The 26,382-nt window shown below is 44.2% G+C and overlaps 1 protein-coding gene across 7 annotated transcripts in view; it reads left to right on the top strand.

Moving 5' to 3' along the window:
* DGKB (diacylglycerol kinase beta) overlaps positions 1–26,382 on the top strand; it is an 849,394-nt gene that overhangs the window by 504,553 nt on the left and 318,459 nt on the right. For all 7 annotated transcript variants that reach the window (XM_068235094.1, XM_068235095.1, XM_068235097.1 and 4 more), the window contains one exon: positions 19,294–19,358. In XM_068235094.1, coding sequence (XP_068091195.1) covers positions 19,294–19,358 — 65 coding nt within the window. The remainder of the gene's footprint in view (positions 1–19,293; positions 19,359–26,382) is intronic.

Here is a 26,382-nt window from a genome sequence, read left to right as displayed (position 1 = left end):
ATATGGAAGATGCCATCTTAAAGCAGCAGGGACAGCCATACTATCCCAGGAAAAAACAAACACATACATAAGTAGATAAATACTTGTTGTACTTACATAACATATGTATTGTACTGTTCACATTTTGATTTCAATGATTTTTATATAGTAAATAAAAAGAAAACCATTCCAGGCATTTTACATCTTTACTGCCTCTGACTGAAGTCCATCGTGATGTAATTTCCTCCCTTACTCTTTTTCTTCTTCTGCCTGAAATGGCGTATGCATTGCCAGCCCTTCTCCCCACTGAGCTCTGTACTAAAACTGCACTGTCATATCTAGCTTGCTTTGTAAACACACGTGAGCACAGCATAGATTGTATTTCAGCGGCTTTTGCAGAGAGGTGAGGTGTATTCCCTTTCTGAACACTCAACTGCCCTCAGCCAATCAGTGAGGAGCAGGTATGTGAGAGGGGAAATAACAAACTTCCCTCTCCTCGGCAGTGTACCAGAATAGAGCCAGACTGACTGAGATAAGTTTCATTACAGCAGACACATTCTGCTCTTCTGCTAGGGTAGTGAGCAGAAAAGCTTTAGGTAACCTTAGGCAGCTTTTCCAGCTGATGGACAAATGAGTCACATTTTGACCCCAGCAGAAGGACACGGAAGCACCATGCTAAGGACGATTCTAGAAGCTACATGTAGCTTCCAGGACTAAACGAGATCACCGGAAAGTATGGGATGGAATGCGACAATTGCGTGAACAACGGTAACGGATGGTACCAGGTCTATTCATCTGAATGGACAGTGGTTGAGTAACGAGCAGTGCTCGTAATTTTCCGTGACTTTTGCATAATTTCATGCTGACTTTACATGCTATTATGACCAATATTGCTACATATTACATTTGGGGCAGATTTAATAGATTTATGTTAAAAGCAGACATACTTTCTTAAAGTGTAACTGTCGGGCATAAAATCAAAAATCAATTCTTTATTTTTATCTGGTAAACAAGTAATAAGGATGCTAATCAGGCAATCCAAAAGTTAAAATCTCTATTACTTTTCTTGTATATAAATGATCATTCCCCAGTTTACCTGACTCTTATTTGGTACGTTGCCGCACAAAGGAAGTTGCAGGGCATGCTGGGTTGTCATTTTTTTGCTTCTGTACATTAGTTAAGTCTGAGGGGAAATAAAGAAGAAAAAAAGACAACCCAGCATGCCCTGCAACTTCCTTTGTGCGGCAACGTGCCAAATAAGAGTCAGGTAAACTGGGGAATGATCATTTATAAACAAGAAAGGTAATAGTAATGTGTAACTTTTGGATTGCCTGATTAGCATCCTTATTACTCGTTTACCAGATAAAAATAAAGAATTGATTTTTGATTTTATGCCCGACAGTTACACTTTAATACCGTCTCCATATTTTTCCATTTTAACACTTTGGCCCATATGCAATTAATTGTTTCTACTGAGTTTTCTCCGAGGTAGTATGTTCACACACTGTCAAAAAATGCCTTATAAACCACCAGCGAAAAAAATCAGAATCATTTCAACAGTATGTTTTCACCTAATTTTTTGGTGCCTTTTCAGTTGCAGAGTGCTGTAACGTTATTTTAAGAAGGACCTGTAACTTTAAAAACGTCCCCTGGGGGTACTTGCTGGTACCTCAGGAGGGGGAAGCCTCTGGATTCTATCGAGGTTTCCCTCGTCCTCTTCCATCCTACAGTGGCAGCGCTAGTGGCCTCCGAATGGCGGCCATATAAATATTTACTTTCCAGGCTCCAGCACAGGAGTAGTAGCGGCTCTCTGCTTGGGGTCAGGCAGAAATAGCCAATGCCGATCGGTGCCTGGCTCTTCTACTGACAACATATGCTATTGCTCCGTTGTTATTGCCTGATGAAGCCGGATCAAACCTGCGAAACGCGTTGCATATTTGGAGTTCATAAATAAAATATATTGACTGTCTTTACTACAGTTGTTGTGTGTCTACTTGGAGGAGGGAAGTCCACCACTACCTCCTCTATTTACCAAGAATTTGGTTTTTAAGCTCATTTAGCTTCCTTTTTTCCGTTTGGCGCCTCTGTTCTCCTGCATAATAGGATCCACTCTACTGCGCAGTTGAATTGCTGGATCCTATCGAGGCTTCCCCCTCCCAAGCGGACCCGATCGGGATCGGCTATTTCTGCCTGACCCTGAGCGGAGAGCCGCTACTGCGCCGGAGACGGGGAAGGTAAATATGGCAGACACTACTGCGCCTGTGCCACAGCCGACTTTCTTTGTCAGCTGTGGTTTTGGGGGCCCAGCGAGACCACCGTAGGACGGAGGAGGATGGGGGAAACCTCAAAACGATCCAGAGGTTTCCCCCTCGCAAGGTAAGTACCCCCAGGGGACATTTTTATGGCTACAGAGTCTCTTTAAAGAGAATATGAACACTTTTCTCCTAGGAGAAAACTCAGGAGGAAAAATTACGCCTACACGCCCGCCCCTCCTGGCCCTGTCTGCGTCATTCCCCCAGCTCTCCTCAGTGTCTCTGCGTCCCTGCACATGCACACAAAGAAAAAGCACAGGGACATCGGACGCACAGACACAGAGGATTTATTAGGTAGGATTCACTACAAAAAAAATAAAAAAATTGACAGCCCAGCGCATTGGGTATGTATGTGGGATGGCATCCTTATGACAATAGGGGCTGCAAGCTTGTGTTCTCCTACTATGCTAATTCCAGCCTTCACGCCCATCAGCGTTTCGGGAATGCTATGAAATGAGGGACGACGATTCTGTGTACATTGTAGTATTTTTTATTTTTTTTATAAAGTAGAGTTCCCTTTAAGCATAAACCCTAGAAGTACCGTATAATATGACAGAGATAAATCTTGAAATAATGTTGTCAATTATGGAGTAGAGTGAATAAGCCGTACTCATGTCGTAGTTGTCCTTAATAATCTATGTAATTTGCTCACAAATCTCCAGTGCCAAACTCTTCCTGTTTTGGAGACAGTGTATTAATCAGAAATAATTCATGAATGAAACACATCCTTTGTCTGGGAAGCAATGGCTGTGCAGGGAATAGCGATATGGATTTTCAGCTACAATTCATGCTGATGCTTTTGGAGGAATACTTTTCAGGCTATTTGTTTTAAGTTGAAAGTGTTTCGCGGTGGATCTCAGAATCCGTGGCGTTGTCATTACGTAGCACGGCGGAATGTTTCTTCTATGAAGAATTTTACTGACCTCCCGTTTGGGTCTAGTGGGGCCGTTGCAACATGCCTTAGGCCTCTCTATGCGTTTCTGTAACGATCGGTGTAACACAGAGAGGATCTGATTACCGGTGAACTGCAGTCTCACCAAGAATACAGAATATACCTGATTATTCGTGATCTGCAGTATCACCGATAATCAGATATATCTACTAACCTCTGGACACCAGAGAGAACAAGTGAGTGTTTAGATGCAACAGTATACTTTGAGTACTTCTCCAGAAGTATGTTCCCTCCTATGGCCTAGACTCTCCCGGGGGAGGAGCTAGGCTGAGAGTAGGAGGGACAGAGCGCGAGTGACACCCGAGAGGGAGGGTATCACTAACAGGTCTGGGAACTTCCTCTAACAGTAAGGCCAGTTCTCGAGGTCGGCAAGCCAGGTCGTCAACACACAGACAGATAAGGTACAGATTCAGGAGACTGATGCGGAATCCAATAACAGACAGGGTTCGGAAACGGAGTATCAGAATAGCAAAGTACAGAATCAGGAGGCAAAATACAGAGTCCAGGAACGAGCAGAGTTTGGCAACAGGATATCAGAAATAGCAGGGTACAGAATCAGAGTTCAGAGGAATAGTCAGGCAGGCAAAGGTCATAACAAATAATACAGATCAATATTCCTAATGCTAAGGTGTGAGGTCCTTGATCGTCAACACCTTTGGAAACTATGCTAGAACACAGATACAGACAAGGTCTGAGTGCTACCACGTAGTGATCGCAACGGCAGACACCAGAGAAATGACCAGCATCTACTACAGCGCTCACCAGTGCCACCCCTAAGTGCTGGACCAATGGAAAGTGTTGAAAATGTCAGCTGACCCGCCTGGTCAGCTGACTCTTCTCTGGCTGTCATATAAGCTCTGCCTCTCAGCGCGCACGCGCGTCCTTCTAAACCTGTGTGGACTATCAGTCCCAGCCACACCAGACATGTCTTGCAATGTAACCGCTGTTTCAGGCGCGGGGGCCGCCACCCCGCTCTCTAAGCAAGCGGCGGTTTCCCCGCGTCCAACCACAATGTCCGCAGCTTTGCCATGCGTGCAATCTGCTGCATCCAACGCGGACTCCACGGCTCTGCCCATGTGGCAAGCGGCGGTTTCTTCGCGCCATGTTAGACGCGGAAACAGCCGCCTCACTCTGAGCCCTTGCGGCGGCTTTTCTGTGTTTCCTCACAGTTTCATCGCTTATTTCTAGATCTAGAAATAGAGCCGATCTCTATGACACATCTCTGGGTCTTATCACTGTCCTGTGTTTTCAGAATATTCCCCTTCCTGTCCACACGGACTGCTAAACTTCTGCTACCATTATCTCTGGCCTCAATTATTGCAACATCCTCTTATCTAGACTTCCACTAGCTAGACACTCAACCATACTACTCCTCATCCACTGGTCTTCTCTGCAGATCTCAGTGCTGTTCCTCCCACCAGATCTCTTTAGATCTTTACACAGGCTACTCCCACCACTCCTCATCTGCTGCTCCTCTCTGCATAGCTTTACAATGACTCCTCCCACCACTCCTCATCTGCTGCTCTTCTCTGCAAATCTCCACACTGGTTACTTCCACTACTCCTTATCTACTGCTCCGCTCTGCAGAAATTTACAGTGGCTTCTCCCATCGCTCCTCATCTGCTGCTTCTCTTGGCAAACCCTACACTGGCTCCTCCCACCACTCCTCATCTGCTGCTCCTCTCTGCAGATATCTACACTGGCTCCTCCCATCACTCCTCATCTGCTGCTCCTCTCTGCAGATATCTACACTGTCTCCTCCCATCACTCCTCATCTTCAGCTCCTCTCTGCAGATATCTACACTGGCTCCTCCCATCACTCATCTGCTGCTGCTCCTCTCTGCAGATCTCCTCCAGCCACTCCTCATCTGTAGCTTCCCTCCTCAAATCTATACACTGGCTTCTCTCACCACATCTCATCTGTTGCTCCTCACAGGATATCTCTACATTATTCTGCCCACCACACCTTATTAGCAGCTTCCCTCTGCAGATCTCTAAACTGGCTCCTTCCAATATTCCTCATCTTCTTCCCTTCACTGCGGTTCTCTGTCCTGGCTCCTCCCACCACTCTTTACCTGTTGCTCCGCTCTACAAATCTGACATTCGACCCCAGACTTAGGAAGACTGTAGAATGCCCAAATGCAACATGAGCACGACTTTAAAGTAGTGCGCAAAACTCAGCAAATAATACTCTTTACTCTAAAAGATTGCTTACAGCATAAAATCTACTACCACAAAAAAAGTGTAGCAGGACAGCATTCAAACCGTTAAACACAGCACCTTTTATTTATCTTAAGTGGAAAGCTCCTTGCTTCAGTGGGCAGCTTCTGGCAGTATCTAAAGAGGTGATTATATGACCTTTTGTTTACATTCCTTTGTCTGGTACATTTAGTAAACATTAGAAAACTGCCGAAATTCAGCTTTACTGAGCTGAGACACAAGAAGAGCTGAGAAGTGATCACCAGATAGATTTTAATATATAAATACAGCAGCTATACAATAAAATGCAATGGCTGCTTTCAGAGCAGATAAACTGTACTTTGGGCATTTTTAATTTATAAACAGACAATAGTGTGCATACCTACACAAACTGAATTATTGTAATTTTTTTTTTTTAATTAAAATGTTTTTATTTTTTATTTAATATATATTACATAGTACCATATATTTCTCCACTATACAACAGCTGTGCCATAAAGCCACGCCATATAGTCACACTACAACTAACTAACAGGTGCTTTATCATCTAGCCTTATTGTTGTTTACCTTGCGGATCTGATAACCCAAACACAGTGGTTTTTAGCTTATATCTCCAGTGTTGTGTTAAACACATGATTTTATCATATCGATTTTGATTTTATTATGTTGATTTATTATAATTATATTTAATTTATGCATTTTAATTTGTTTACATAGTGGAATGTTAAAAGTTTATACAATGCCGAGCGTCCAATTGGCTCTATTTGTTTACTTTTTAAGCACCTCTACTTGACCTGAGGAAGCGGTTTGAACCGTGAAACGCGTTGTCCATAGTGCTTTTATTAATAAAACTACCTAATTCTACACCAAGCGAAATCTCTTTGCATAAGATAACATTTAACGCATCACAAGGGCGCCTCCTCTTCTTTTTCAAAATAGTGTGCATAAAAGCAAATATGATAAGTGTATGGGTAATAAAAAGTAGGAAAACACATTTTTATTGGATGTTATGTCAGAGATTTATCCCACTTTAACATCAGCGGTTTTTCTACTCACCGGTGCAGTTGTTTCTGTTTTTCAGACAGCGATGATGTGAAGCGCTGGACTTTAAACAATAGCTTCACAAATGTTCTAGCTTTGTACAAACACAATGAGGTACTGAAGTCTTCCACGTGTCCTTTTATTGTTGCGAAGTTGTGCATTTGCGTCATTGACTTTGTAATGAGTTTAGGGTTAATGTATGGCGGGGGGGTTGAATAGCGCATCTTGCTGGTACAGATGTAGCTGTGATGGTAAAATGTTGAAGCAGATTTTATTTTTCATGCACAGCCGCTCGTTTCTGGATGGGGTGAAATATTTAGCATTTTGATATGTCAGTCGGTTAGCTGTCTTTGTACGGATTTGCGGTCTTGCCGATGGCGTCACTACTGGTGAAGACAGATGCCGTGATGGAATTTAGTTATTTCATTGTTATGATATGTAACAACTTCTGGCTGGTGCAGATGTCCTGCGCTGTTTTACAACCAATCAAGAGGCTCCCTGGATTCAAAACAGCCGATTATAGCACCAGGAAGTTGGTAGCACATTAGTTGGAAACTAGTGTTTGACTATATTGTATAGCTGAGACCTCAGCTATGCCCTGTAGCCAGTTACTGGTGCCCATCTATACAGTAACTGCATGTCAGCATTCAGACATTACAACTGTTAAAGTATAAGCATAAAATATACTACCACAAAAAAAATTGTAGCATAACAGCACTTTGTTCTTCAGTGGAAAGTTCCTTGCTTCAGTGGGCAGCTTCTGGTTGCATCTAAAGAATTGATAACATTATCTTTTGTTTACATTCCTTTGTCTGCTACATTCCTATCTGTGTGGAAAGTGAGCTCTTTCTGCTGTAGAAGCAGAGAGCTGAGAAGTGATCACTAGACAGGCTTTAATATATAATTACAGCAGCTATGCAAAAAGTGCAACGCTGCTCTGTGTATTTGATCATCAACAAATACACAAAGCAACTTTAAAATCTATAGAGGAACTATTGAAGTACACAACAAAGACTGAAAACAACAGAGACTCAATAGTGGTCACCTAGGCTACAACCCAAAATTAAAGACACTGAGGAAGATATTGAAAGCCCTGCAACTGGTACTTCACAAAGACAAACGCCTGAAGGAAGTTTTTCCTGAGTTACCAATGCTTGCTTTCAGACAACCTCCCAATTTGAGACAAATGATTATCAGAAGTGCATTATCTACACCAGAAACTCCAGGCACATTACCCTGCAATAACGCAAGCTGTGAGACCTGCCCTTATATCTTGTGCACAAGCCAAATACAAATACCAAACTCACAGAAATATCATCAAATGCAAGACCAATTTTCCTGCGAGTCATCCAATGTTGTATACATGATACGCTGCATGACATGCCCCTCAAGAGGAATCTATATAGGAGAAACAGGACAAAAACTGCGCACAAGAATGAACCATCATCACTTTAAAATTAATGGGGGTAAAATGGACACACCAGTGGCCCAACACTTCTGTAAACAAGGACACAGCATGCAAGATCTAAAAGTACTTATTCCTGGAACCTGAACTGAGTAAAATTATGTAAATAAACGAAGGATATAGCTGCAAATGAATATTACATACTAACCTCACCATCAGTTCCTCTCAGAAGCTCACCATTTTCTTCTTACATTGATCCCTTCCAGTTCTGACAAGATTTTGTCAGAACTGAAATATACCGGTTGCTGTCAGTTATATATCAGCTGATGTCAGTTACAACTGAATGTGCAAGTTAATGTCCATGTTTCCCTATGGCTCAACTAGGCGATATTACAGTTTGAAAGTGTGCTGACCAGGAAGCTGTTATGTGGTAATGGCCATTTTCAAAATGGAGGATGGAGAATTCCTTTGATCACAGTGGATAAAAAGGATGCAGGAGAGGAGAAAGAGATTGATGAGTAGACTACATGGGAGGTAAGCAGGGGCGTAGCAATAGGGGTTGCAGAGGTAGCCACTGCATCGGGGCCCTTGGGCCAGAGGGGCCCCAAAGTGCCCTCCCTCAACTACAGTATTAGCTCTCTATTGGTCCTGTGCTGATGATAATCACTTCTATAGATGCTTTGGATAGTAGTAATCATTAACAAGCTGTTCCCCATCCCCTTCTTGCACCTCTGACACTGTAGTTGCCATTGGCAGGGATTGCTATGTATAGAGTGCTTGGGGGTAATCAGTAACAAGCTGCTCCCCATCCCCTTCTTGTACCTCTGACACTGTAGTTGCCATTGGCAGGGATTGCTATGTATAGAGTGCTTGGGGGGTAATCAGTAACAAACTGTTCCCCATTTCCTTCCTGCACCTCTGATACTGTAGTTGCCATTGGCAGGTTTTGGTGCGCCGTATCAATTGTTATGTATAGAGTGCTTGGGGGCCCCAATGTAAAACTTGCACCGGGGTCCATAGCTCCTTAGCTACACCACTGGAGGTAAGTATGACGTGTTTGTTTATTTTGACTTTTCATTTTCAGTTCAGGTTCTCTTTAAGGGTAATTTCAAAAATGAACAAGCAAGAAAGATTTCTGAATATAAATTTATGAAAATGTTCAAGACATTAACAGGTTTAAAGAGGAACTCCAGTGAAAATAATGTAATAAAAAAAGGTGTTTCATTTTTACAATAATTATGTATAAATGATTTAGTCAGTGTTTGCCCATTGTAAAATCTTTTAAATCCCTGATTTACATTCTGCCATTTATTACATGGTTACATTTTTACTGCTGGCAAGTAATGTAGCTGCTGCTTGCTGTTTTGGCAGTTGGAAACAGCTGTAAACAGCTATTTCCCACAATGCAACAGGGTTCACAGACAGGAAACTGCCAAGAGTACGTACTCAGAATTTCTTTGTGGGAGGGGTATCACCACAATATCAGCCATACAGCGCCCCCTGATGGTCTGTTTGAGAAAAGGAATATATTTCTCTTGTAAAAGGCGGTATCAGCTACTGATTGGGATAAAGTTCAATTCTTGGTCGGAATTTCTCTTTAAATTGTGGAATTCATGACACCTTATTCAATATAACTGACTTGTCTTCATGATCTTCAGAACCCTGCTACCGTATATTTCATATATGGTTGCACTAACTCACTGGCTCCAGCCTGCTGATCAACTGACACCTAACGGATAAACAGTAACCAGCACAACTGCCATCTTTGTGTTTACTATTTACCTGCATCAGTGTTTTACTTCAGCTTACATCTGGAATTATACCTGAAGAAGGGGACTAGATCCTAGAAAGCTTGCATCATTTAACTCTATCAGTTAGCCATTAAAAGGTATTACTTTTACAAGACTTTGTTTTTTTCTACCTACATAATTTGTTTGGCTAACATGGTACAGAAACATTTTTACTGCTATTTTGTTTTAAGGCATTTTATTGACCTGATGAAGCGGCAGTTGGCCTTGAAACATGTGGTCCTAGTGCTCAATAAATGTTCTCTTTTTTTAATGACACGGAGTCTTCTCCTTTAAGGCAGGCAGATCACAAAGTTCTGTATCAGTGCTATTTTGTATTGTGTCCTGGGTGAGACCATTGCCCTGGTGACCACCTGCAATTCTTGCCCCAGATACACAAATAACAGACAAATCTTCTTTATATTATTTGCCTATTTTGCACATGTTTGCTGGTGTTGCTGCTGTTATAATTGTATTCCCATGAGAGGAGTTTGTTTTTGGGTTGCATACAAAAATTACATATGATATGTACAGGTTTTGTGCTGGTGTGTTTTAATTTTAGATGGAACAGAGTTCACTTCATTTGAGGACTTTGATTACTAATTTATCAGAAGGTATGTTTAGATCTCTGACAAGATGAGCTTTGAGGTAGAGAAAATTAAAAGTTACAGTGAAATTAACTATGCCTCCAACTTAATGTTAACATATTTTCTACTTCAGGTACCCTTTAAAGCAGACCTAAACTCTTCCTGAGGAGAGAAGGAAGACACAGAGAAACCCACCCTGTGTGTATATAGAGATAACAGCCTGTCTAATTCTCCCTTATCTGCAAATCATGAGCTACTGTAATTTGAGCTGTCAGCTCTGTCTGATCTGTACTGAGGTTGTGCAGTTCAAACAGGCTGATACGTAAAAACACAGGAGGTTAAAGAGAAGCTGACAGCCATACGTAGATAAATATTTGCTATACTTTCATAACACAGGTTTTTCCACAGTAAAGAAAGAGAAAATCTTTCTTAGCATTTCCCATTTTAAAGAGAATCTGTACTGTCCGATATGTTCAATAAAAACCATACCAATCGAGTCACTGTGATCTCCTGGATCCCTCTTTGCCATTTCCGCCACTCACCGTCGCGATGCTGGCTTTTAATCGCTAGTCTTAGGCAGTGTTTAAGAACAAAAAACATGGCAGCTAACCAGGAAGTAATGTTTGTGTGTGTAAATATATATATATTTATATATATATATATATATATATATATATATATATATATATATATACTAGCTGATTGCCCAGCGTTGCCCGGGTATGTATTTGGCTGGTGTTGGCTCCACCTACTTTTTCTAACCCTAACACACAATTACTCACTGGCCAAGTTTGTGAGCTTTGCGGTCTTAGGTATCAATAATCTGCATTGAAATGAAACAAATCTGATTGGGTGTGTGTGGCTCCACCCCCTTTTCTGAATTTGAACCCCAGTCACCCAATGACCAACTGTACCAGGTTTGAGGCCTGTGCCATTAACAGTGCAAGAATGGCAGCAATTAAATATGTCCCTTGAAAAGCAATAGGTGAAGTTTGATTCACTTTTGTAGGCTCCACCCACTTTTCTGAATATTAATCCCAGTCACCCAGTGACCAACTGTGCAAAGTTTAAAAACCCTGCCATTAACAGTGTAAGAATGGCTGCAGTTTACATTTTCCCAGTGAAATTTGTATTTGTCTCCACCCACTTATGACCCGGCGTTGCCTGTGTATGTATTTGACTGGTGTTGGCTCCGCCCACTTTCTAACCCTAACACACAAACACTCAATGACCAAGTTTGTGAGCTTTGGGGTCCTTGGCATCAATAATTTGTATATTCCCATATAAATTAAACAAATCAGATAGGCTGTTTGTGGCTCCACCCCTCTCCAGCATTTGAACCCCAGTCACCCAATGACCAACTGTAGGAGGTTTGAGGCATCTGCTATTAACAGTGTAAAAATGGCAGCAATTTAAATATTCCACTTGAAAATCAACAGGTGAATTTTGATTGGCTATTATAGGCTCCACCCACTTCCCTGAATATTAATCTCAGTCACTCAGTGACCATCTGGGCAAATATTGGGAACCCTGAAATAAACAGTGTAAGAAGGGCTGCAGTTTACACTTTCCCAGTGAAATTTGTTTTTGGCTCCACCCACTTTTTGTAACCTGGACACAAAGTCACTACTCAATGCCCAAGTTTGTGAGTTTTGGGGTCCTTGGCATCAATAATTTGTATTTTCCCATGAAATGAAACAAATCTGATTCACTGTTTGTGGCTCTGTCCCCTTTTCTGAATTTGAACCTCAGTGACCCAATGACCAACTGTACCAGGTTTGAGGCTTGTGCCATTAACAGTGCAATAATGGCAGCAATTTTAATATTCTCCTTAAAAAATTGACATGGGATTTTTGATTGGCATTTTTAGGCTCCACCCACTTTTCTGAATTTTAATCCCAGTCACCCAGTAACCAGCTATGCTAAGTTTGAGAACCCTGCCATTAACAGTGAAGAAGGGCTGCAGTTTACAATTTCCCAGAAAAATCTGTTTTTAACTCCGTCCACTTTTTGTAACCTTGACACACAGTCACTACTCAATGACCAAGTTTGTGAGCTTTTGGGTTCCTGGCATCAAAATTGTGCTAATTGAAGCAGTTTATCCACCAAAGAAATCTGGCTGTTTTTGGCTCCGCCCCTTTACTGAATTTGAACCCCAAACACTTAACGACCGACTGTAGCAGGTTTGAGGCCTCTGCTATTAACAGTGTGAGAATGGCTGCAGTTTCAATATTCCCCTTGAAAATCAATAGGTGAATTTTGATTGGCTCTTGTAGGCTCCACCTACTTTTCCAAATATTAATCCTAGTCACCCAGTGACCAACTGTGTGAAGTTTGAGAACCCTGCCATTAACAGTGTAAGAAAAGCTGCAGTTTACATTTCCCTATGTAAAAAGTTAGTTGTTTTTGGCTCCGCCTACTATTTCTAATCTTGACATACAGTCACTTAATGACCACGTTTATGAGCTTTGGCGTCTTTGGCATCAATAAGTTGCATTTTACCATTGAAATTAAACAAATCTGATTGGCTGTTTTTGGCCCGCTCCCTTCAGAATTTAAACCCCAGTCTCCCAGTGACTGACTGTACCAGATGTTAGGCCTCTGCCATTAAGAGTGCATGAATGGCAGCAAAGTAAATATTCCCCTTGAAATTCAAAAAGTGAATTTTGATTGGCTGCTGTAGGCTCCACCCACTTTTCTGAATATTAGTCACAGTCACCCAGTGGCCAACTGTGTCATGTTTGAGAACCCTGGCAATAACAGAATGGCTGAAATCAATCTAACAAATCTGATTGGCTGTTTGTGGCTCCACCCCTTTAGTGAATTTGGATCCCAGTCACCCAATGACTGACTGTATCAGGTTTGAGGCCTCTGCCACTAACAGTGTAAGAATGGTAGCAATGTGAATATTCCCCTTGAAAATTAATAGGTACATTTTGATTGGCTGTTTTAGGCTCTACCCACATTTCTGAATATTCATCCCAGTCACCCAGTGGCCAATTGTGTAAAGTTTGGGAACCCTGCAATGTAAAAAATGAAGTTGTTGGCACCGCCCACTTTTTCTAACCTTGACATACAGTCACTCAATTATCAAGTTTATCAGCTTTGGGATCCTTGGTATCAATACTTTGTATATTCCCATTGAAAAATAAACAAATCTGGCTGTTTGTGGCTCCGCCCCCTACCTGAATTTGGACCCTAGTCACCCAGTGACCAACTGTACCAGGTTTGAGCCATCTGCTTTTACCAGTATAAGAGAATGGTAGCAGATGAAATATTCCCTTTGAAAATCAAAAGGGGGATTTTTATTGGCTGTTGTAGGCTCCACCCACCTTCCAAAATCTTAATCTGTGACCCAATGACCAACTGTGCAAAGTTTGAGAACCCTGCCATTAACGGTGTAAGAATGGCTGCTGTTTATATTTTCCCAGTAAAAGTTGTTTTGGCTCCGCCCACTTTTTGTAACCTTGACACTCAATGACCAATTTTGTGAGCTGTCAGGTTCTAGGCATCAAAAATGTGTGAATGGAAGCACTTTATCCACCAAGGAAATCTGATTGGCTGTATGTGGCCCCGCCCCTTTAGTGAACTTTGACCCCAGTCACCCAATGACCGACTGTAGCAAGTTTGAAGCCTCTGCCATTAAAAGTGTAAGAATAGCAGCAGTTTAAATATTCCCCTTGAAAATCAATAGGTGAATTTTGATTGGCTGTTGTAGGCTCCACCCACTTTCTTGAATCTTAATCTCATTCACCCTGTGACCAACTTTGGCAAGTTTGAGAACCCTGCGATTAACGGTGTAAGAATGGCTGCCGTTTATATTTTCCCAGTAAAAGTTGTTTTGGCTCCGCCCACTTTTTGTAACCTTGACACTCAATGACCAATTTTGTGAGCTGTCAGGTTCTAGGCATCAAAAATGTGTGAATGGAAGCAGTTTATCCACCAAGGAAATCTGATTGGCTGTATGTGGCCCCGCCCCTTTAGTGAACTTTGACCCCAGTCACCCAATGACCGACTGTAGCAAGTTTGAAGCCTCTGCCATTAAAAGTGTAAGAATAGCAGCAGTTTAAATATTCCCCTTGAAAATCAATAGGTGAATTTTGATTGGCTGTTGTAGGCTCCACCCACTTTCTTGAATCTTAATCTCATTCACCCTGTGACCAACTGTGGCAAGTTTGAGAACCCTGCGATTAACAGTCTAAGAATGGCTGCAGTTTACATTTTCCCATTTAAAATGAACGGCTGAAATTTGATTGGCTGTTTTATGCTCCGCCCACTTTTCCTGGATTTGTAACCTCGGTCACCAAGTGACCAACTGTGCCATGTGTGGGGACTGTGGCTTGATTACTGTGAGAATGGCAGCCTTTTACATTTTTTCCATTGACTTGAATGGATGGAATCTGATTTGCTGTTTGTAGCTCCGCCCAGGTGTGCAGGGGGGCCGCGAGACCCCCAGAACATATCATCCCAGGTAGTAAGGTATCTGCATACCAAGTTTCGTTCAAATCGGTCAAGCCGTTTTCGCGTGATCGCGGCACATACACACATACATACATACATCCGATTTTATATATATAGATAATGTTACAGTATACTGCAAGTTTTTATTACATAGTGGATTATCTGCACTCCAATCTGGTATTCTCACAGTTTCTCAGGCAGCTCCCTCCCCTCTCAGCCTCACAAACTGCATCAGTCTTGTCTGAAACTGAGAGCAGAGAGTGAGGAGTAAACAAAGCACACAGAGCCTGCAGGGGGCGTGCATAACTTGTATTCATTACAACAGAGGCAGCCCCTTCCTCCCTGGGTCGATAAAGCTTGACAAAGAAAAGAAGATTAGATATATTACAGAGACAATGCAACTAGAAAAGGCTGCAGTAATCCAGACCACATTAGAACAGGTATAGGAACTTATAGGATAGAAGAAATAAGGCTGAAAATTTTGTTACAGAGTCTCTTCAACTGTGGCTATTTTGAAAGCCAATCCTGATGTCATTTCCTCCCTTACTCTACTCTGCCTGATTGTGTATGCATTGCCAGCCCTTCACTATAGAAAGTGTATTGTCTCAGCATGAGAAATATTGGCCAATCAGAGAGGAACAGAGGTGTGGGAGGGGAAAACAGGAGGGAAAGAGGCTTCAGCCAATCAGGCTGCATAAGTTAAGTCTGAGGGGAAGTAGAGAAGCAAAAAAGGACAACCCAGCATGCCCTGCAACTTTCTTTTTGTGTACCAAATTTTATGTGTACCAAATAAGAGTCAGGCAAACTCGGGAATGATCATTTATTAACAAGAAAAGTAATGCTTAAAAACAAGAAGAGAATCGAGAGCCAAATATGGTGCAGTATTGTCAGGTAAAATGAAGAGTTCAATACAATTTTATGTATATATACTCACAAACACGGGTTACCCATAGGCAACCACTTTACATGCAGGTGGGGAGCATTAGGACCTGACCCCACTCAGGTTAAGAAGTCGCTCTCTGTAGATAGTAGATGGGGATGCACCCCTCCACCCAGGGGGGACTAGAAGATCAGAAAAAACTCGGTATACAGAGGCGCCAGAGTAGAGTAAAACTTTTTGAAAACCGTTTAAAAGCAGAGGGGGATGTTAGGGTGGACTTACCTCCCTCTTACAAAAAAGAAAACGCACTCGAGTCTCGATAAAACAGAATTGACAAATAATTTATTCAACTCCACAAATGCAACGCATTTCGCGGGCGTGACCCCGCTTCCTCAGGCAAAAATGGGAGCACAACTCAGTGGGTCAAGCTGTAGGTTTGAGCGCCTCTGTGTCTAAGAAAAGTAATAGTGATGTGTAACTTTTGGATTGCCTGATTAGCATCCTTATTACTTGTTTACCAGATAAAAATAAAGAATTGATTTTTGATTTTATGCCCGACAGTTACACTTTACATCTGTATGTGCTCCCACGAAAGCAGGAAGTAACCATTCTGCAGAGTCTCAGTAGAAGTTCTGTGGGCTGCAACAAATGTTTTTCTTTAAAGGTTATTATGCTGTTGCTTATATTTTAGAGCAGAGAAGAAGTTCTGGATTTAGGTCCGCTTTAACCACTTGACCACTGAGGGGTTTTCCCCTTCGGGATCAGAACAATTTTCACCTTTCAGCACTCCTTCCATTAATTCTAATCAATACTAATCATAACGAAATGATCTATATTTAGTTTTTTTCGCCACCAATTAGGCTTTTTTTTGGGTGGTACATTATGCTAAGAATTATTCTATTCTAAATGCATTTTAATGAGAATAACGGGAAAAACCCACATATTTTATTTGCCTGTGTATCCCGGTTATTACAGCGTTTAAACAATGTCCCTATTACAATGTATGGCGCCCATATTTTCAAAAATAATCATAATATACCCTTTTGACATACATATTAAAAAAAGTTAAGTCCCTAACCTAAGGTAACTATTTATGTGTTTTTTTTAATTGTCATTTTTATGCATTTTGGGGGGGGGGGGGGTATTTATGGGAGAGTGTGGGAGGTGAGGAGTTAATTGTAAATTGTCTGTCTTTTTATTGAAAAAAAAACTGCATGTAGGTGTAATTTTACTATTTAGCCACAAGATGTCCTCGCACATTACTTTCGGTTGCGTACTATTAGTACGCTAAACAGGAAGTAATGCATGGACGTGTAAATCTGAAAGGTACAATGACGAAGGCATCTCGTTGATGCCGGTGATCATTGACACAGGGGTTTTAGGTTGATGATTGAGAACTGCATTCCTATTCATTCATGTCCCCGCTAACTACCGGCGACGAGTGCCCGGGGAAGCACGAGTGGCGGCCACCCGCAGCTGAAGACGGTTATTTTCCGTCCCTGGGACTTCATGTGAAGTTTCACAGGGTGTAATTATACTGTACCTGGTGCAGTGTGTAGTAAAAGGGAACCAAGCGCCACTTTTTTTATGCAGTTCTTCCTGGTTTCTAATAACTATGGTAGCTGCCATGCCCCCCCTCCCCTTCTAGCTGCCAATTGTTTATCCAGGGGAAAGTGTGAAGAAAACATCTGTGACTTCTCTAAAATCTTTGAAGCGCAGTGCCCTTTTGTTTGCTCTCTGCTAATGTGTGCAATAAAATATATACAGTGGGTTGCAAAAGTATTCGGCCCCCTTGAAATTTTCCACATTTTGTCACATTACTGCCACAAACATCAATTTTATTGGAATTCCACGTGAAAGACCAATACAAAGTGGTGTACATGTGAGAAGTGGATTGAAAATCATACATCATTCCAAACATTTTCTACAAATAAATAACTGCAAAGTGGGGTGTGCGTAATTATTCAGCCCCCCTAAATCAATACTTTGTAGAACCACCTTTTCCTGCAAACAGCTGCCAGTCTTTTAGGGTATGTCTCTACCAGCTTTGCACATCTAGAGACGGAAATCCTTGCCCATTCTTCTTTGCAAAACAGCTCCAGCTCAGTCAGATTAGATGGACAGCGTTTGTGAACAGCAGTTTTCAGATCTTGCCACTGATTCTCGATTGGATTTAGATCTGGACTTTGACTGGGCCATTCTAACACATAGATATGTTTTGTTTTAAACCATTCCATTGTTGCTCTGGCTTTATGTTTAGGGTCATTGTCCTGCTGGAAGGTGAACCTCCGCCCCAGTCTCAAGTCTTTTGCAGTCTCCAAGAGGTTTTCTTCCAAGTTTGCCCTGTATTTGGCTCCATCCATCTTTCCATCAACTCTGACCAGCTTCCCTGTCCCTGCTGAAGAGAAGCACCCCCCGAGCATGATGCTGCCACCACCATATTTGACAGTGGGGATGGTGTGTTCAGAGTGATGTGCAGTGTTAGTTTTCTGCCACACATAGCGTTTGGCATTTTGGCCAAAAAGTTCCATTTTGGTCTCATCTGACCAGAACACCTTCTTCCACATTGTTGCTGTAGCCCCCACATGGCTTGTGGCAAACTGCAAACGGGACTTCTTATGCTTTTCTGTTAACAATGCCTTTCTTCTTGCCACTCTTCCATAAAGGCCAACTTTGTACAGTGCATGACTAATAGTTGTCCTATGGACAGAGTCTCCCACCTGAGCTGTAGATCTCTGCAGCTCGTCCAGAGTCACCATGGGCCTCTTGACTGCATTTCTGATCAGCGCTCTCCTTGTTCGGCCTGTGAGTTTAGGTGGATGACCTTGTCTTGGTAGGTTTACAGTTGTGCCATACTCCTTCCATTTCTGAATGATCGCTTGAACAGTGCTCCTTGGGATGTTCAAGGCTTTGGAAATCTTTTTGTAGCCTAAGCCTGCTTTAAATTTCTCAATAACTTGATCCCTGGCCTGTCTTGGACCTGTATTGTGTGTTCTTTGGACTTCACGGTGTTGTTGCTCCCAATATTTTCTCAGACAACCTCTGAGGCCCTCACAGAGCAGCTGTATTTGTACTGACATTAGATTACACACAGGTGCACTCTATTTAGTCATTAGCACTCATCAGGCAATGTCTATAGGCAACTGACTGCACTCAGACCAAAGGGGGCTGAATAATTATGCACACACCACTTTGCAGTTATTGATTTGTAAAAAATGTTTGGAATCACGTATGATTTTCGTTCCACTTCTCACGTGTGCACCACTTTGTGTTGGTCTTTCATGTGGAATTCCAGTAAAATTGATTCATGTTTGTGGCAGTAATATGACAAAATGTGGAAAACTTCAAGGGGGCCGAATACTTTTGCAACCCACTGTACATCAGTCCTTATCTGCCTGAAATTTCTGCGGTTGGGAAGGCCTCGGAAGTAGAGTAATTAAAAGCCTCTGCTTAACTTTTAAATGAAACAAGAAGAGGTAAAATTGAAGTTTTTTTTAATAATGAGCCACATTGTTGGCATGTATTTTTAATGTGCTATTGAGATGCCCTGTGTGCTAAAAATGGTGCTTGATTAACTTTAAGGGTGAAAAAAGCCAGCTATCGTAAAAATTATGTTATCTGTGTATCAGTGAAAAAATATGCCGACACAAATAAAGAAAATAAGTGATGTTTATTTCTCCTGTCTTTCAGGATGCATCAATAGCTCACAGATTTCACATGATGCGAGAAAAACATCCAGAGAAGTTCAACAGTAGGTAAGAGATGAAGGCCAACTTCAGCGTCTCCTTCTCCATCTTTGCTTATTTTGGTTGTTATGTAATTAGTAATAAAAGTCAATTTCTGGTAAATCTTTTCCGTAAGTACATATCATTTTTTTTAATGTACTTTAATATTATTACGAATTCCTAGTCAGCCATGAATCTCCGACGTTGACTACAAGCACACATTGCATTTCTGTTCCAGCCTGGAATCTATACTCTACTTGCAGTACTGACTGCCCTGATATTTTACTTTTCCTGCGTGAGTAAAAAGCTGAATAATGCAGGAGAAAAGTTACACATTTTCCACACCTGCACTGACTGAGTTGACGCTCCCACTCGGACAGTCTCTGTTAGGTCTACTACAGAGTAGCTTTGTGTTTGCTAACCCTTTCCAACCTTATGTCTGACATTGGCATATTCCCTTGTACCAACAATGTGTGAAATAAAAAGATGTGACTGCCGCTAGATGGCGATGTTGCAGATAAAACTGGGCACAATTGGGTGTCATCCTCGTCACATCAAAGTGTCAGACCATGTCTAAAACTCTGATTGCCGCCAGGCCATCTCCCCCGTCACCATCTTCCCTGCTGCTCTGTCTAATTTTTTTGTAGGGGCGCCATGGCCGGTTCTGGTGTGGCACAAGGCTTCTCTTTGTGGATCAAAGTTTTGGACCTTCTGACACTTTGATCCCCTTGAGGCAGCATGGAGCATTGCATAATAATGAAATTGCACTGGCACTCGTTACACCGGTGGCAGGCCACATCCTCCTGCCACTAATGCCAGGTATACAACCTCAGGACCACCGTTGTCAGTCCTTTTTCCTATCACCCATGTCCTCCCTGTTGTGGCTGATTGGGAAAAAAAGGATTGAAAAGGGTTAAAAACAAGATAAAGGGGCTCAAATTTGATTTGCCATTAATCTTGCTAAACAGTAGAAATGAGTTGAAGAAGAAAGTGTTTATACCACAACAAGCCACCTCAGATGTATTACTTTTACCTGGACGATGTTTGCCATCTTTTTTTTTTTTTTTTACTCCTCTATTTTTTTTGTCCTTTAGTATCTCCAGAGGTGAATTATCCTCTCCATCAGGGCCGGCGCTACCATAGAGGCAAAAGGGACATGTGTCCCGACCTCTGTTTGGGCCCCAGCAGCGCCGACCCTGCGATATTTCCCCCCAAACCCCCCCTTTCTGGTCACACTGCTCCCCTGGGCACTGCTACAAGTATATTAGCAGCCATAATCACCTTATCCCCATCGGGTGAGCGGGCGGCTGCACTCGGAGACACTCTGTCTCCCTCCCACTCTATGACCCGGCGTGTGTTGACATGTGAAGCGCCGGGTCATAGAGAAGGAGGGAGACAGAGTGTCTCCAAGTGCAGCCGCTGCCCGCCCGCTCACCCGAAGGAGATAAAGTTATTTTGGCTGCTAATATACTTGCAGCAGGGCCCCGGGGAGCAGAGGGGTAATGGGGGGGGGGCAACAATGAAGTTTGCCCCAGGGCCCCTTTAACCAGCCCTGCTCTCCATTTTACAGTAAACATATTCAGCTGTTTTAATACAGCTAAAATGTGGTGCAGATCTATAAGGGACGCACCAAGGAGCATAAAACTGTACTTCTTACTTGGTCATTGTAAACAAAGAAAGAGGAATCGAGAACCCACAATGGTGTAATACGTTTTGGTCACATCTTAAATAAGATAATCTCAATGTGAATGGACATTTAAACCAGGGGTGGAGGTGCCCACTTCGGACCAGTTTATTGAAAAATGGTCTTTAGTTTGAGCACATAAAGCTGACAACGGGTTTCGTGGGTGCTTGCCCACTTTCTCAGGTCAGTGAAAAAGCAGGTGCCTTAACTGCTATAGCTTGTGTCGCAAGCATGAGCGCCTCTGTTAACCAAGGCAACCACTGTATAGGCTAAACCCAACTCCACTAGGGTTAAGAAGTCACTCTCTCTAGATCGATGATGGGGATACACCCCTCCAGCAAGGATGGACCAGCTTGTAATTACCAGAACGGAACAGAGGCGCTTACTGAGAGTAGTGTTGGGCGAACATCTAGATGTTCGGGTTCGGGCCGAACAGGCCGAACATGGCCGCGATGTTCGGGTGTTCGACCCGAACTCCGAACATAATGGAAGTCAATGGGGACCCGAACTTTTGTGGTTTGTAAAGCCTCCTTGCATGCTACATACCCCAAATTTACAGGGTATGTGCACCTTGGGAGTGGGTACAAGAGGAAAAAAAAATTAGCAAAAAGAGCTTATAGTTTTTGAGAAAATCGATTTTAAAGTTTCAAAGGGAAAACTGTCTTTTAAATGCGGGAAATGTCTGTTTTCTTTGCACAGGTAACATGTTTTTTGTCGGCATGCAGTCATAAATGTAATACATATAAGAGGTTCCAGGAAAAGGGACCGGTAACGCTAACCCAGCAGCAGCACACGTGATGGAACAGGAGGAGGGTGGCGCAGGAGGAGAAGAAGGCCACGCTTTGTGAGACACAACAACCCCGGCCTTGCATGAGGGCAAGAAGCGTGCGGATAGCAGGCTTTGTACCGCCATGCAGTCATAAATGTAATAAAGATAAGTGGTTCAATAAACAGGGACCACGCGGCAACGCTAACCCAGCAGCAGCAGACGTGATGGAACAGGAGCAGGCGCAGGAGGAGAAGGCCACGCTTTGTGAGACACAACAACCCAGGCCTTGCATGAGGGCAAGAAGCGTGCGGATAGCATGCTTTGTACCGCCATGCAGTCATAAATGTAATAAAGATAAGTGGTTCAATAAACAGGGACCACGCGGCAACGCTAACCCAGCAGCAGCAGACGTGATGGAACAGGAGGAGGCGCAGGAGGAGAAGGCCACGCTTTGTGAGACACAACAACCCCGGCCTTGCATGAGGGCAAGAAGCGTGCGGATAGCATGCTTTGTACCGCCATGCAGTCATAAATGTAATAAAGATAAGTGGTTCAATAAACAGGGACCACGCGGCAACGCTAACCCAGCAGCAGCAGACGTGATGGAACAGGAGCAGGCGCAGGAGGAGAAGGCCACGCTTTGTGAGACACAACAACCCAGGCCTTGCATGAGGGCAAGAAGCGTGCGGATAGCATGCTTTGTACCGCCATGCAGTCATAAATGTAATAAAGATAAGTGGTTCAATAAACAGGGACCACGCGGCAACGCTAACCCAGCAGCAGCAGACGTGATGGAACAGGAGGAGGCGCAGGAGGAGAAGGCCACGCTTTGTGAGACACAACAACCCAGGCCTTGCATGAGGGCAAGAAGCGTGCGGATAGCATGCTTTGTACCGCCATGCAGTCATAAATGTAATAAAGATAAGTGGTTCAATAAACAGGGACCACGCGGCAACGCTAACCCAGCAGCAGCAGACGTGATGGAACAGGAGCAGGCGCAGGAGGAGAAGGCCACGCTTTGTGAGACACAACAACCCAGGCCTTGCATGAGGGCAAGAAGCGTGCGGATAGCATGCTTTGTACCGCCATGCAGTCATAAATGTAATAAAGATAAGTGGTTCAATAAACAGGGACCACGCGGCAACGCTAACCCAGCAGCAGCAGACGTGATGGAACAGGAGCAGGCGCAGGAGGAGAAGGCCACGCTTTGTGAGACACAACAACCCAGGCCTTGCATGTGGACAAAAAGCGTGCGGATATAGCAGCAATGCTTTTTGCCGCCATGCAGTCATAAATGTAATACAGATGAGAGGTTCAATAAACAGGGCCCGGAAACGCAACACCATCCCAGATGTTCATTGGTCATGTTACTTGGTTGGGGTCCTGGAGTGTTGCGTAGTCATTTCCAATCCAGGATTGATTCATTTTAATTTGAGTCAGACGGTCTGCATTTTCTGTAGAGAGGCGGATACGCCGATCTGTGACGATGCCTCCGGCAGCACTGAAACAGCGTTCCGACATAACGCTGGCTGCCGGGCAAGCCAGCACCTCTATTGCGTACATTGCCAGTTCGTGCCAGGTGTCTAGCTTCGATACCCAATAGTTGAAGGGTGCAGATGGATGGTTCGACACAGCTACGCCATCTGACATGTAGTCCTTGACCATCTTCTCCAGGCGATCGGTGTTGGAGGTGGATCTGCACGCTTGCTGTTCAGTGGGCTGCGGCTGCATGGGTGTCAGAAAATTTTCCCACTCCAAGGACACTGCCGATACCATTCCCTTTTGGGTACTAGCTGCGGCTTGCGTTGTTTGCTGCCCTCCTGGTCGTCCTGGGTTTGCGGAAGTCAGTCTGTCTGCGTACAACTGGCTAGAGGAGGGGGAGGATGTCAATCTCCTCTCTAAAGTCTCCACAAGGGCCTGCTGGTATTCTTCCATTTTGACCTGTCTGACTCTTTCTTCAAGCAGTTTTGGAACATTGTGTTTGTACCGTGGATCCAGAAGGGTATAAACCCAGTAATTGGTGTTGTCCAGAATGCGCACAATGCGTGGGTCACGTTCAATGCAGTCTAGCATGAATTGAGCCATGTGTGCCAGAGTCCTACCAGAATCCTCATCATCCTCTTGTGAGCGTTGTGATAGTTGTTGTGATGCATCATAGTCGTCACCTTCCTCCTGGTCTGCTTCTGCTGACCATTCGCGTTGAATTGTGGAAGTCCAACGTGCACCGCTCTGGCCCTCGTCAGTGGTGGCATGAAATTCCTGCTCCAACTCCAGCTGTTCCTCCTCCTCTTCTTCGTCATAGCTGCTGGGGCCAGCGTTCCCTGAGGCGGATGGCCTGATGTTGGTACCATCACGCTGATCGTTTTCTCCTTCAGATTCCCCCAGTTGCATCATGACAGCTGTTTCCTTGATTTTTAACATCGACCTCTTCAGTAAACACAGCAGTGGTATGGTAATGCTGACTGAAGAGTTGTCACTGCTCACAAGCAACGTGGATTGCTCAAAATTTTGGAGGACTTGGCAGAGGTCCAACATGTTGGCCCAATCGGATCCACAGAAGCTTGGCAGCTGGCCGGATGCGCCTCGGTACTGCGCCGTCATGTACTGGACCACTGCACTCTTCTGCTCGCAAAAGCGGGCTAGCATGTGCAGCGTAGAATTCCAGCGCGTAGGGACATCACACAGCAAGCGATGGTGGGGGAGATTGAAGCGCTCCTGCATCTTGGCGAGTGCCCCCGAAGCAGTACTGGAATTTCTACAATGTTTGGACACTCGACGCACCTTCAACAGCAGATCGGGCACGCCTGGGTATGTCCTCAGGAACCGCTGAACTACTAGGTTCATCACGTGCGCCAGGCAAGGGATGTGTGTCAGCTTAGCCAACCTTAAAGCGCGAATGAGATTACTCCCATTATCACACACAACCATGCCCGGTTTCAGGTCCAGCGGTGCCAGCCACAAATCCGTCTGTTCCTTTATTCCCCTCCAAATTTCCTCCCCTGTGTGCTGCTTATCCCCAAGGCAGATTAGCTTCAGCAACGCTTGCTGACGCATGCCAACAGCTGTGCTGCACTGCTTCCACGATCCTACTGCTGCTGGGTTAGCGTTTCCGGATGAGGTACAGCTTTGAGATGCGTTGGAGGAGAAGGAGTCAGAGAGGTAGGTGCTGCTGTTATCCAGTGGGAGGGACGGCGGTGCAGCTGTTTGTGGCGTGGGCAACACCCGTGCCGTAGCAGGTGAGGAATCGCTGCCAGGCTCCACAAGGTTCACCCAGTGCGCGGTAAGGGAGATGTATCGACCCTGGCCGAACGCACTCGTCCAGGTGTCAGTGGTGAGGTGAACCTTGCAGGCAACGGCATTCTTCAAGCTTCGGGTTATTTTGCTGACCACGTGCTCATGCAACTCAGGCACTGCAGAGCGTGCAAAGTGGTAGCGGCTGGGAACCACGTAACGTGGGATGGCCACTGACATCATGCCCTTGAAGCTGTTTGTCTCCACCAATCGATATGGCAGCATTTCGCAGGCCAGAAGCTTGGCTATGCTGGCTGTTACTGCCACGGCCCGGGGGTCATTTGCTGGCAATTTCCTCTTGCGCTCAAACATCTCCGACACAGACAACTGAACCGTAGCGCTGCACACGGAAGGGCTGTTGGTTGTTGTGTTTGATGAACACTGGGAGACCTCAAGAGCACTACTCCGGAAAGTGACAGTGTCAGCGTCGTCTGATGTTTGTGAATGTTGTGAACCACGCAATGGCTGGGCTACTGCTGCTGCTGAGGCGGGTCTGGTGGTGAGTCTGGTGAACCCAAGGGAGGCAGTGTTGTTTCTGGTACCCTGTCCTGACGCGTTTGCCCAAAGAGTGGGATGTTTGGATAGCATGTGACGGCTCATGCTGGTGGTGGAGAGGTTGTTAATATTTTTCCCCCTGCTCAGGCGGGTCTTGCACACCTTGCAAATCGCCATGGTAACATCCTCAGTGCAGTCTTCAAAGAAAGCCCAGACTTTGGAGCACCTGCCTCCTTGCTGGCGATTTCTGTTTGCTCCTCTTTTGCCTCTCACTTGAACTTCCACGCTTGTGGTGCCTGAAATTGCGCGCCGCCTACCTTGTGGCACAAGGCGAACTCGTGCAGCAGTGTGTTCTTCAACAGACTCATCTGTGCTGCTGCTACGACGGCGATGTTCTCGTTCACAAACAAAATCTGGGTCTCTGTCCACATTGTCCATACCCTCCTCTTCCATCTCCTCAAACTCGTCATATGTCATTGTGGGCCACCGCCGTGGAGTAGAGCTCCCCACAACAACCTCTGCGCAGCACACTCCAACGTCGTCTTCCAGATCTTGTCGGCCGACCTCCTGCAATTGCAACCCCTCCTGCCCAAATTGCTCTGGGATTTGGGTTTCCGAGTCCTCTTCGGACTCGCCTTGTATTTCAGTGCGCGGTGCATTTCCCACAGTTAACGGTTGTGAATCCAGGCACAACATTTCTGGCTGTTCCTCCATTGACCTTTGAAAGGTGGAAGTTTGTTGGGCTGGGAATAGCTCCTGCGAATACCCCATTGTGTCCTGAGGTAATTCATCGGACTGGTTATCTGGCAGTTGTG

Source organism: Hyperolius riggenbachi, chromosome 5 (assembly GCF_040937935.1).
Source record: "Hyperolius riggenbachi isolate aHypRig1 chromosome 5, aHypRig1.pri, whole genome shotgun sequence".
NCBI classification, from domain to species: domain Eukaryota; kingdom Metazoa; phylum Chordata; class Amphibia; order Anura; family Hyperoliidae; genus Hyperolius; species Hyperolius riggenbachi.
This window is presented reverse-complemented; position numbering and strand designations above follow the sequence as displayed.